Source organism: Lissotriton vulgaris, chromosome 5 (assembly GCF_964263255.1).
Source record: "Lissotriton vulgaris chromosome 5, aLisVul1.2, whole genome shotgun sequence".
Lineage (NCBI taxonomy): Eukaryota > Metazoa > Chordata > Amphibia > Caudata > Salamandridae > Lissotriton > Lissotriton vulgaris.
The window spans coordinates 1,205,764,926-1,205,778,748 of record NC_141693.1 but is presented as its reverse complement, the minus strand read 5'-3'; the positions used below and the strand labels follow the sequence as shown (position 1 = coordinate 1,205,778,748).

General features: G+C 43.6%; 1 protein-coding gene across 1 annotated transcript in view; it reads right to left on the bottom strand.

Moving 5' to 3' along the window:
- Positions 1-3,999: 3,999 nt before the first annotated feature.
- Positions 4,000-13,823, bottom strand: part of EEF1AKMT2 (EEF1A lysine methyltransferase 2) — a 178,295-nt gene continuing 168,471 nt past the window's right edge. The window contains exons 5-6 of the mRNA XM_086923002.1: positions 8,927-9,143; positions 4,000-7,843 (exon numbers count right to left, since the gene is read on the bottom strand). Coding sequence (XP_086779128.1) covers positions 7,707-7,843; positions 8,927-9,143 — 354 coding nt within the window. The 3' untranslated portion in view covers positions 4,000-7,706. The remainder of the gene's footprint in view (positions 7,844-8,926; positions 9,144-13,823) is intronic.

The window sequence follows — 13,823 nt, the reverse complement described above, 5'->3', positions numbered from 1 at the left end:
AAGAAACTCAACAATAAATATATGTACTCCATTATTGGGGAAAGACTAAAAATGACTATACTCAAAACAAAAATGTACAAATTAGTTTATATATACTTTAGTAACATTTCATTTACTCTACATTTAATAACTCAAACAAATAAATTACACGGGAAAAACATTTCTGTTCACCCTTCCCAACACTGCTTTCTTAGTTTTCACAGTTGCTCTCTCCCAGTTCACTAAATAACTGGTCAGCTAGGCAATGAGATAATGTACAGATACTATAACGTCCTATCAATCTGGCACTCTTAAAACGTTGAGTGTAGCTATAGTCTATTAGTTTGCCTTCAAAAGGGAAAGTATATCACAATCACTTCATACAGCCACATAAGTGCATAAGGAAACGACATGTCGAGGTAAACTATAAGCTTTACAGCAAAGGCTGGCTTTGTTAGTTCCACGACTTAAAACTAAAATAATAATAATGTAATGATGTCAACCAACTTTGTATACAGAGTTGGTAATATTGTTTCTCTGTTTGGTCTTAAAAGTGGTTACCTACGCTTCGTATTGTCCTAGGTCTCCCAATAAAGACAGGCATTCGTGTCCCCAGAGTAAGCAGATCAAGATTAGCATATTGACCAAGAGAACCCTCGCCCATGCTCTCACACCGCCCCTACAGCAGTGGTTCACCTCACTCCTTCGGCACATTCTTTTCCTTTTGAACAGCACGGTGTTGCTAACAATGCTGGTAAATGTTAGCACAGTTTGGTTAAGATAAACAGGCATTTTGCTGTCCAAAATTTGAAACGCAGTAAACTCCGACACCACCCTTCATGTTTCGAGCAGCAAAGTGCTAGCAATGCTTGTTTAATTTAGCACAGCTGATGACTTTTACTGGCTGTACCTTAAATCTCATTATTCACAGCTAAAATACTCCACTGCATTCACTATTCAGGCGGAAAAAATCTCGAGCTCACAAAGCGCATTGCAGCCTCTTCATGGCAGCAGGAACCTGCTGGAACTCAACAGCTAGCAGAACTAAAATCACGTCTTTGCTATCAGGTAAGAAATGTGGATTCCAGACCTATGTTGCCTCCACTTTGCAAAACTGGGATTATTTCTTGTGCAAAAACGAATTCTTAAATTTCATTCCAGGTCCTTAAACATGTGTTAATTCTTCCTGGGAGGTGTGAATAATCATCCCTCAACATGATATGCAATCCGCCACTTCCCCGCCCCCAACATCATTTTTCTTTTCCATACGTTTGTATGCTACGTGTATACATTTTTCCTTGTTAAATCGGTTCCAATAAAATGAGTTATAGGATTTGGGTTTGAACAGTAAACTTTGGTCAGTCAGCATCAATAGCATTTTTCTTTGTGCACAGTAAGACACTCCCGGAGTTTTTGATTTTTACTTTGAAAGGCCTCATGAGAGCGCCCGGCTGGCAGCGGTAATACCCATGGCGGTAATTAGATTACCACGAGGCGAATTATGACCCATGATTTATGCTATTTCACCCACAAATGGGAAAGTACCCGTGGTATGATTCTAATTGCTAGGCTCTGGCCTGTATGCGGGTCGCAGCTCAGAGAAGGGCTCCCACTTGACTGTCTTGACAGATTTGTGGGCTTTGCAGGAGGGCCTGTCAGGTGAGTGTTAACAACAAAATAAAAGCACTCCAGGCACCCCAAATGTCTATAGGCCGGAACAAGAGGGAGGGGACGGGCTTCCATGGTGGTAAAAGCTTCACTGTTTACCTCGTGCAGTCTGCTTTACCTCCAACCCCTAATTAATAAAGACAGAAGAAGAATTCTGCACCACATTGGGTCTATTCTCTTAGGAGAACAAGGGTCTGAGTTTGGATAATCCCCTTGTCCGATCACTGGGCCTGCCGGGCTGCTGTGTGGATGCTCAAAAGTCTCAGAATTCAAAATCTCTCAAATCAAGGAGAGGATGTGGCGCCAACCCCTCTCTACACCCCTCTCTGTACACCCCTCTCTCTCGCTACAACCCCACTCTCTCTACACCCCTCTCTCTCGCTACACCCCCCACTCTCTCTACACCCCCCACTCTCGCTACAACCCCCTCTCTCGCTACATCCCCACTCTCTCTACACCCCTCTCTCTCTCTACACCCCTCTCTCTCGCTACACCCACCACTCTGTCTACACCCCTCTCTCTCTCTACACCCCTCTCTCTACACCCCTCTCTCACTACACCCCTCTCTCTCCACACCACGCTTACACCCCTCTCTCTACACCCCTCTCTTCACCCCTCTCTCTACACCCCTCTCTCTCTACACCCCTCTCTCTCTACACCCCTCTCTCTCTACACCTCTCTCTCACTACACCCCTCTCTCTCTACACCACGCTTTCACCCCTCTCTCTACACCCCTCTCTACACCCCTCTCTCTACACCCCTCTCTCTACACCCCTCTCTCTACACCCCTCTCTCTACACCCCTCTCTCTACACCACTCTTACACCCCTCTCTACACCGCTCTCTCTACACCCCTCTCTCTCTCTACACCTCTCTCTCTACACCTCTCTCTCTCTACATACCCCTCTCTCTACCACTCTCTACACCTCTATCGCCCTCACTCAATCTATCTATCTATCTATCTATCTATCTATCTATCTATCTATCTATCTATCTATCTATCACCCTCACTCTATCTATCTATTGCCCTTACTCTATCTTTCGCCCTCCCTCTATCTTTCGCCTTCCCTCTATCTTTCGCCCTCCCTCTATCTATCGCTCTCCCTCTCTCTATCAATCACCCTCACTCTATCTATCACACTCACTCTATCTATCTGTCTATCGCATGACCACAGCATCACTCAGCACCACCACAGCATCCCTCAGCATCACCACAGCATCACTCAGGGGCACCACAACATCACTATGCAGTACCACAGCATTACTGAACGCCAGAGCATCACTCGTCGCCACCACAACATCACTCAGCGCCACCAGAGCATCAGTCTGTGCAACCATTCAACAACAACTGGTTCAAATATGGTCTCTCAATGTTTCAAGGTTTATTACAAATGTCACAAAAAGATGTTAATATTTCACATCTGTTCTTGGATTTTCGTCACAATAAAATACACTGAACATAATCTTCACAAAAGTTATTTACAAAAGTTTAAGCTATTGCCATTATAAATTACAATAACTTTTTATTTAAGTATTAATTACAAAAAAAAGGCCATTGTTATTTGTAATATGAATACATCTAAGTCACGTAAATAAAACATATTGCATTACAAATGCGATAGGTGTCACATTTGCAAAAGTTATAACTATTGGCATTGTAAATGACAAAGATATCAATTTAGCTATTTTAAAACCAACACATAAATAAAATATGTGTCATTTACAAGACCAATAGCTCCAACTTTTCTAATGCGAGACCTATTGCATTTCTAATGCTTGTTTCCTATTGCAGTGCCATACAGTTCCATAGAAGCTCAATCGTACCTCACTAATACCCAATACATTCTCACTCATTTTCAATCACTGGTCCCAAAAAGTTCAATAGAGTTTCACTCATCTTCTACCAAGTCACTGCCCCGTTGCACTTTCAGTCTTCACTTCTCATTCCACACTGGCTCAGTGTGCGTAAGGGGAACATCAGATTCCTTAGTGGCCACACAGATTTGAATGGCAGTTCACCCATTGCCCTCGGCAATCAATAGACAAGCATCCATGCACTTTAGCTGAAGCTCACCATTTCACCTTATCCACATGCACCTAACTGGAATCATGCTATAGGCGCCATACACCTCATTTAACCCCCCATTTCCTTTCTGGTTCTATGCTCTTTATTAGATACTCCTTCATTCCTCACTCGCCCTATAAAGCTTCACTCACTTACTTCAAACACTTTAAAATAGGGTCATCAGTTCCTGCATTACTGACCCCAAATATTTATGTGGAGTCTCACTCATTCCAAACTCTCCAAGTTCGTTTTTTATATACATTATTTTTAAAAAATCAATAAGCGGCCTGCAGAGAATAACGTTTTTAATGAAAGCAAAATAACATATCAATTTACATAGTACTGAAATAAATATTCAATGACCAACTCCTTTTCAGAGACCAGGAGAGTTTGAGGCAAAACTTTTCAGAAAGAGAACTTGTAATGGGATAGCTAAGAGGTATAAACCCCCGTTGGCAGGGGTGTCAACAGAAACACTGTTTAGAGAGAGCAGAGATTTGTTGCCTTTTATTCGATTGTACCTGTGGAAAGAGAGATGTAGATGGCTGCCTTCCATGGAAAGAAAGCTGAGTAGGGTGACCTATGCAATGGGGCCTCCAATGGAATGGAAACAGTGTAAGGTGAGCTGTCAGATATTACTTATAGGATAGAGCGGTGGTAGGGATTACTGAGGTGATGCCTGTCAGAATGAAGTCAAGGAATCGTTGGATTGTTACATTCTACAGCGCAGAAGCTGTGCCTGCAGAGAGAGAAATTGGTATCTTCTGCCTTTGGAGGGGTGGTTAATGTCTGCCGGGAGAGGTGCTGAGGGGTTCTTCTTTGGCAAGTAGTCACAGACATAGATGTACTGTGTTGTTTATCACAGATATCTGTTGTTGCCTACCACACTGTGGACTGTGCATGAGGAATTGAGTGGCCTTAGTTGGAGTTGAAGCTTTAAAGGCAGACCTCTGGAACATTGCATTCTAAGAAGTTAGAACAGAAGCAGTGAGAGATGTGCTTTATTGCCTCTGAGGGAGGGTGCGCTTAACAGTGAAAGATACAGGCTGCTCACTCTCTTGTAGAAGTTTGGAATATTACCCCCTATGTAATAGGAGCCAGGCAGGGGAAACAAAAGGGGGGGGGGGGGTTACCTATTAAAGGAAATAGTAGGCATAGCTGTGGGTTGTGATCTCCATGGGAAGAGAAGAGACATTGGTGGGGGGGAAACATCCTTTACAACGCAACTTTTACCACACAGTGCTTTTACATCGCAACTTTTACAACGCAAATCATTACAACGCATTGCGCTGGGAGGCGCTCTAGGATAGGGAATAGATTTATCTAACACCTTCCCTACTATCCACGGGGACTGGAGTTGGAATAGTAAATTAAACTATTCACTATCCAGCACCCCTCAACACTATGCGTTGTAAAGGCATGCGTTGTAAAAGTTGCGATGTAAAAGCATGCGTGGTAAAAGCATGCGTTGTAATGTCATACATCCTTGGTGGGGTATTACTTTGAAGGGGGAGATGACTGAAGACATAGATGTGAGGTGTTTCCTGTATTGGAGGGTACAGATAGCTGCCTGGTGTTACTTGGTGAGTGGGGGTGAAGGAAGAGTTGTAGGGTGCTACCTAATATCGAACTGGAGCTGTGCGTCGAAGAGAGCACCATTGGTAGTTACCTCAAATGAAGTGACGTAAAATGAGTTCATAGTAAGCGGTGAAGTGCTGCCTTTATGCGGATGTAGAAGTAGTATGTAGAGGTAGCTTTCGAGTCATGCCTTTCCATGAAGTGGGCAGTAGGAGTGCAGGGACACCTGTGAGGCGTTTGCCTCACATGAAGTAGAAGCAGTATAGGAAGAGCTGAAGCACTGTGCTTCTCATGGAATACATATACTGAGTGTTTAGTGCATTCTTCAGGGATATGACAGTGTGCAGCACCCAGGAGCCTCTATGGATGGGCTAAGAGGGATGCACTTGTAGCACAACAATGACAGTAACAGGCTCCCATAGCCAGTAGTGCTGTAGACAGTTTTTGCAGTGACCAATATGGAGCACAGAATCTGAGTCGTAGGAGTAGGAAGCCTTGTAAAAGGAGAGACAAAAGGGGGATTATAGGAACAAAATGGTTGGGAAAAGAGACTCAAGAAACTATAACAGACTGCTATGTTTTAGTATGTTCTGGGTAAGGCTGGAATAAGAGGCACTCAAATGGATTGTCATCGATAGAAAACGTGGCATGGAGGATCCCATATGGGTTCTAAGGGCTGGAGTTAGGATTTATTGGATTATTGGTAACAAAGCACAGGGTCCTCATTAGAAACGAAGAAAGTACTTAACAGGCATTTCTCAGCTAGTGCTTGCTTTTGCTGCCTGTGTCAAAAAGGGGGGAAAAGAACCACATAATAGACAAGTGGAGGCTCAAGCAAAGCATAGAAGTGGGAAATGGTCAAGAAAATTCTGGTGAAGAGGTTAAGAAAAGGTTAAGAGAGGCCAAAGGAAGGGTACCAGAGGCAACATCGTTCCTGGACACTTAGGCTGCACCAAGTTTGGCGGTGAAGTGAAGGGGGAGGTATTGCAGCACGATGCGTTCGGTGATAAGTCATGAGAAGTCACAGTATGAAAGGAAGGAGAGGCTGATTACTGAGCACTAGCCACTTCAGTTACAGTGCATGGAAAAAAGAGATGAGATGAATGAGTCCGGACTTGAACGAGAATGACCTGAGAGTGAAGAGGAAAGTTGTGAAGGGGTACGTGAAAGGAGCACTGTGGAGGAGCACATCCTTGCGCGAAAAGGATCGGGATATTAAGGAATGCAAGTGGCAGAACTGAGGTTCACTTGCCATCAAGGAGCAGCGAAAAGCAGAGGGTGTTATTGTAGGAGAGGGTCCTTGGGACCCATCAGGCAGGAGAGCTTTACAATGATTGTGATAGCATGCTGAATGTCTGTTCGATCCACCATGAGGAAAGGAAAAAGAAGAATTAGCAATGAAAGTGAAGAATGATGGTTTAAGGGTATCAGGATGTCAAGGTAAGCGTACTTAGGGGTTGCATGGGAAAGAAATCTATGTAGTAAACAATGATGGGCCAGCAATCGTTATACTGGTAAAGAAGGCTAATCGAAGAAAAAACAGGACGAGGTGATGAGCTATGGTTATAGTGCACACCAACAGAAAGGAAATAAAGGGTCTGATTCAAAGTTTGGTGGACGGGTTGTTCTGTGACAAACATGGCGAAAATCCCATCCACCTAAAAACAAGTGCATTATATCATACGGCACTTGGAATACACTGGACAGAACAATCGTCAAGTCTGCAATGGAGAAACCCTCTGCCAAACTCTCAATCAGGCCCTAAGGGACAGCGTAGAGCAAACACACATAAGTATTTAGACCTTTTCTAGAAGAGAACATGGGGAACAGAAAATGTAATGCAACTAGGTAGTAGAATCAGTCCTCCTTCAATTCCTGGGTGGTAAGTCCTGAAACTGGACAATGATAAGTCTCCAATTGCAGCTGGCACCAGAAGGGCTAAGAAAGAGCACTTCTCACAGCGGTGCAAGAGCTTCACTGGTTGCTTATAAAACAGCAGATAAACTCTAGCTCCAAGAACCAGAACTGATAAAATGGGCTCCGGGGTAGGGAGAGACCTGAAAGCTGGAGGCTTCAGTTTGGAAGATGGATGGAGGGACCTGATCCTATTAGAAGGTGGGAAAATAAGCCCTGAAAGCTGGAGGTCAGGGACCCCCAGAAGCCGGATGACAGGGAAGGGCACCCCATGGAGAAGGGACGGAGGCATGGAGGCTGAAGGATAGAATACACAGGATGATAGAGCAGGGGAAACACTGGAAGCGTAGCTCAGAAAATGCTGGGCAACCCAAAAAAGGAGACTTTGGCCAGGGAGGCGAGGAAGGAGTATTTTGTCAAAGAATACATTCTGGAAGCAGGAGTAAAGTGGTTGAGAATATTGAGTAAGATCCCAAAAAGGTGGAGGTAAAGGTTGGAAAGCCTCAAACGTTCACCGCTTTTTTGCTCCTATCATCCGAGAGTGAATACTTCTTTTGAAAAACCAACGCAGTGACACTACTTCCAGTCTGGCCTCCAAAGCTGAATTTTGGGGTAGGAAGTTCCTCCAGGAATGTAAACCCTGTCAAACAAGAAGGCAAAAAGAGACACATGAGGCAGCTAACAACAAGACAGCAGGTATCAAATTTTCAGATAGCAGAGACTGCACACACCCAGAGACTACAGAAAGCAGACTCCAGAGACTACACAATGTACACTCCATTGAAGCAAAGACTGCATACACACAGGTAGCAGACAACATGTACCCAAGGGAGCACATTAGTCCTCACACGAGTACAGACCCTAGAAAAAAGATACACATGCCAAGTTAACAGACCGCAGAGACACCAAGGAGCATATAGCGGGGACATCAGAAGCAGGCAGAAGACACCCAGCAAACAGGCAGAACACATATATCTGTCTAGATAGTAGGCATCACAGACTCTGAGAACAGAGGTTTTTTTTATAGCTACGGAGTAGGCATGTCTGACCCTGGATCAGGAAATTTGCATCTCTATGCTGAGTCGAAGCCTTCACTTGAAGTAGGGTTTGGGCGTGAGCTTACACAATGCTGTTCCACTGTTATTTTATTGTAAAACCACAGGGATGCCATCTTCAAAGAAATATTTATGGATTCCTTTTTGCAAGATCCCAGCTAAGCTGTACCGATCTTTCGATATACAATTATGTATAGTTATTTTCCCGAGGTATAGTGTGGAGCTGGCACAATGCTCTTACAGTGTCCTATATAACAGAATTGTGGATACAGGAGAAGCACAGCAGATGTTTTGTACAATGCATTACTTGACACATCTGGGCATTCTCTGTCTTTCACCCATAAATCTCTCGGACACTTGAGAATACGAGACCATTTGGTTAAAAGAAATATAACGCAGCTTAACTTTTGCCTTTGTAATAGTAAAGATTTTCAATCTTGGATGGAGGAAGAGCCTTCACGATTCCAGAGCCCCCTTTTGATTTGGGAACAAACTATCTCCCACGAGATTTTCTTTCAAACAGTGCTTCTTTAAATGGTTTGGGAAATTTGCATATTTTTAGTGACACTTTTAAGGAATTCTAATTAGAGGACGCCCACTACATTCTATCAACCCCAGCTAGCATCTGTCCTGGCACATACAAACTCAGAATATACATGCTTTCTCACCTTCTGCAAACTGGCAGATCAGCTCCTCACGGGTCCAGTTACAGGAAGTGATTACAAAATGTCCATTGTCTTTTAGGACGCGGCGGAGAGAGGCCAGGTACTCCCGTCGCTTCTCAGCTGCACAGTCAGGATCCAGACTAATGGCGTCAAGCGTCCCCTTGTCCACACAAAGATCAAAGCCCAGAAGCTCTTCAGGGGCCCTGAGAAAGTCCACAACCTAACAAATATTGTGTAGACACAATAAGAGCACAACATTGGAACCCAGCATTAGACATTAGCCAAAGAAGGAACACAAACAGATGACAATGAATACCTCAAACCAGAATGGACAAAATATCTGCACAAGAGTGAGCGATTGAGTGGTGGCATTGTGATGGCATTTATTGAATGCTTCTAAATGTTGGTAATAATCTGAAGGAATGATGGCTACCATTCGCTTTTCGTAGAGACAAGTTCACTCTCGTTCTAAAGTGTGAGGTTGAGGCTATTCCTCCTTCTCATTTGGAAAACACCCCGACTCCTAGCACAATGCAACAAAACTTTGGGATGGTAAAGTGTCTACCACAACTAGACATTACAACCCTACCAACTAGACATTACAACCCTACCTAGTGCATGAAAGGGGCTTCCAGAAATTGACATTTTGGGTCTTAACCCCAAATGCATCAATTAACCACGCTTTGATTAGTTGAATCTGGTAACGTGTGCAGAGGACCACTGGCTTGACATGTCATTTTCTGCCTAACCCAGTAACCAATTATACTGCAGCATTTTTCACCCTTTGGAGCTAAATAAGTTTATGGCAATCTCTGCTTATACAGAACTGCAGTAGACGAAATGGCAATTGAGTTAGTGTTTAGTGCACTAGGTACATTTTATTTTAAGCATGGGAATATGAAGTGATTTGCCCAGAATCCCCGGATGGTGAGCAAATGCTGAGACTCAAACCTAGTTCACCAGCTCTATAGTAGGGAGCTCTGGCAATAATGCCACATTTTGTCCCCAGTGAGTTTTGCACCAATGTCTCATGCCGATAAGCAAACAGATAAGTTGCCTAGGATCCATTGGTAGCGAGGAGTGTCGCACTAATAAATACTTTTTTTTTAGTTCAACTCAATACTGTAACTAGAGCTTGGTCCAAAATAATGTTGTGGCTTTAAGAAAGATAGGCACATAGGATGCTTAAGGATGTAATCTGCAATTCCATATAGCGTACACTCTGTACGGGGCATTTCAGTGCTTCGCAATACAACTACACTGTTATCACGCAAGCTCTAAACATTACATTTTAAACATTTGCTCAACTGTTTACCGCGAAGTGTCGAGTACCGTATCTCGCATCACAAAATATTGAGTTAAGGCCATTATTCCCACCTGGTACCTTAATTACGATGGTGGCAGCTCTCTTGAACATCTCGTAGATGTAAACTTGTTTGCTGCGACTTCCTGCACTTTCAGGCTCTAACCTCCAAATTTACAAAGCCAAACGACCTGGAAGCTAGGAGCAAAAGTATGAATATAGCTCATGGAACCGGAGCCGGATTAGAACCCATGCCCAGCTGGGTCAGATGTTCCAAAATGGTAGCAGCGGTTAGGCGTAAACAAAAGCAATACTTACAATTGAACTACCCTAAACCACATGGACCCTGCTCAGCTGATAACTGCTAAAGAGAGGTTCGAATACCAATAAAATACAGCAGGCTGGCGAAATGCAGTCACAAGGATGGTGCAAAGATAAAGAAACAATTGAAAACATGAGCGTTCGTGAAAAGCGCTGTTAATCAAAGAAAAAAAGTAGCCCGAAAACAGTTCATAAATGAGACAAGCGTAAGTCTACAAGTAATCGAGCATGACGCCCTGGGAGGGACCAACCCACAAAAGGAAGGACAAATAGGAAAGAATAGCCACTAGGAAGCAAGGCTTTTTAAAGGACACTCAAAGAATCAAATGAAAAGCAATGGGCAGGCTGTAAGCCCACAAAGCATACAAACAGACCTCGAAGAGACAGCGCATGCGCTGCCTAGGCTTGACCTAAAAACTGTAAAGTTGAATGGACACAATTTAGTTGTGAACGGAGACAAAGCGATAAAGTAACAATGGTTGCCAAGCATTGTTCTCACATCTCCAGGGCTTTATTCCCTACTCTGCCACAATTGCCATGAAAGAGATGATTCTGTCTGTTTTACTCAGTGCTTGAGTTGAGCCGGTGGTTGCTGGTGGGGGCCACCTGCACTTATTTTTCCACACCAGATGTTCCCCGAGAGCAAAAGATAGAAAAACACACACATAGGGAAGACGGAAGAAGACAAAGACGGAAAAAACTTCAAAAAGGGAAAAAAGTAGGACATTGCCAGAGTGAGATAAAGACACAGGAAGTGTCTGGTATTGAATAAAAGAGGCCGGCATGTAACTGCACCACCCGTGGACTTCTGAGTAGTAGCTTGTAGCATCTGCACTCTTTGATTTAAAAACAAAGCACTGCTCTTACTTTTAATTCTGGATACCCATTTACGAGGATAGCTGGAGGAGGAACTCAGGCTGGAGTGGAAGCCCCCTTGCCTATGAGACATGTACCAGAAAATCAATGTGCTAATGAGATATAAGTATCAATTATACTGCTCTTGACCGTATCAATTGAACATTCTTTAATAGTACTACAATACGAGGGGCAACATTAGGTCATGAGCCTGAAATGGAACGGTATTAACCACACTAAATCGTACTGGGGATGAGACTGTCTGAGGGTCTGCAAACTTCAGTTAAGCTTCATTAGTTTGCCTAAGGGTTGAACAGCAGACAGGTAAAAGGTGTGCCTTTTTAAGGGTCTACAGGAGGGAATTAGCTGCAGGAATAGTGGACTGAACAGTAGTTGGGATCAGATGTACAAATGATTTTAAATTCATTCTGTTTTCCTTCCTCCCCACCCCGTTATATGTAAGGGTCTGTATGACTTTTGGGAGCCTGCAGACCCTGGATATAACAGGGTAGTTGTTTTGGTCTGAAGTGGTCACCGGCTGCCCAGTGAACTACATTTCCAATCGGCCATGCGTATGCGGGTCTGATCCACATCAAGTCAATAACGTTGGATGCCATTCTTTCAATTTAAGGATACCGGCTCTCCATTTGGGTATCGAGTAGCTGAGTGACAGGGATGATTTAGGTCCTTTGCTAATATACCTCTTGTAGAAGTAACTCCTTTACTATTTTTAGACCGGGGACATATCACATTTTCTCTGATGTGTAAAAGGAGTGTGTTTGAGGCCCCCACAGCCACCAGTGTATGGGGGGCCTTAGAGGGATATGTGAGAGAGAGTGTCCCCACTGTAACCAATGAGAGCGGGTTTGCTCATAAAAAAGAATCCCTTGAGTAATAATAGTTGACTTCTGTTTGAGCTTCCATATAGGTGTTTGAGGTAGCTGTTCAGTAGTATGTATTTTTTCACACCTTCTTTTTGTTTAATTGTTGATCTCTTTTTATTTTTCATCCCCAATCTTTTTTTTTTAATTTATACGCACTACTTTGTGTATGATGAAATGCCTGCTAAATGTTACAAATTCAATCAAGAAAAGACACCCCATTGAAATCAACATATCAAGACTATAGATTAACACTTTTCTATGATTTATCAATACGAGCAAAAATGACAACCTTGTGGGCAGTCCCTTCTTTAGTTTTAATAGGATGATCAAGCATGTGTCCACCCAACACAAGTGTGTTTTACCTTGATTGCAGTGCCACACAGTATACTGCACCATTGTTAATTGTATATTATCGCTTTGCATGCCAACTATAACTTGAGTGTTATACATGTACAATTTCATCAATCATAATGGAATGTTGCTAACATGTATATATTACTTCTTTTTTAGGAACACTTGTTTTGCAGCCTGAAATCTTTTCTAGATTCACATGCTGTGCATTATTCCGCCATCTAGTGGTTGGGTCTGAAATAGTCTTATTTTTTTCTCTCTTTGGGGCTTCATCGACCACCATATGGTGCTAGGTCCATCCCTTGTGTGACATCAGACGGCGCACCGGAGGTTCCTGTGCGTGGTAAGCATTTACAGATCCTTTTTTCCGCCATTGGTTCTGGAAGCAAAGGAAGATTCTCCGAAGAGTTGGACAAAATCCCCGAAAGAATCAAACATTTGACTACAAATACCACTGATCATGGAGTACAAAAACACCGGAGAATAGAAGGAACCTCCAGATATCACTTTTCGTTGAGTAACTCCGACGTAACAGCGTGGCTCAACAGAGGACGAGGTAGGGGCCGTGGAAAATACCCCTTTCAAATTCTGCCTTAAGTGCCACCACATGTTTACCCAACGCGATCCTCACGACGTCTGTAACCTCTGCCTCCCAGAGGATCACATGGATAAGGACTGCGAAGCCTGCGCGGTGTTCGTGTTGAAGACACTCAAGGTATGCTGAAAGCAGAGAAGACACCACTACACAGCCATGCAACAGAGCCAGAAACAACCTTTGTTGAGGGACTTAGGCCTCTCAAGCGACGAGGACGACCAGAGGGTGCCTGCAGAATCAACACACGGACGCCTGGATAGTCGAAATACTCTAAGAGGACGCCAAGAAGAGGCATACCGAAAATAAAGTGACAAAGGACGCCAAGAAAAAGATGGACAAAGGTAAGAAACTCTGAACCATTAGAATCCAAGAGCCACAAAAAGAAGGCAGCCCAGGAGTAAAAAAATGACAATTGAGGGTCAGCCACGATCAAAAGAACCTCACGGATCCCACCCCAGGGATACCGACAAGAGAAGATTGTCGAAAGTGCCTAAGACAACTGCTGAATGATAGGCCACAATGGGAAAGACATCAACTTTGAAGCCAGAAACCACCACTCCTAAAAAGAGGATCTCCCTTGACTCAGATGCC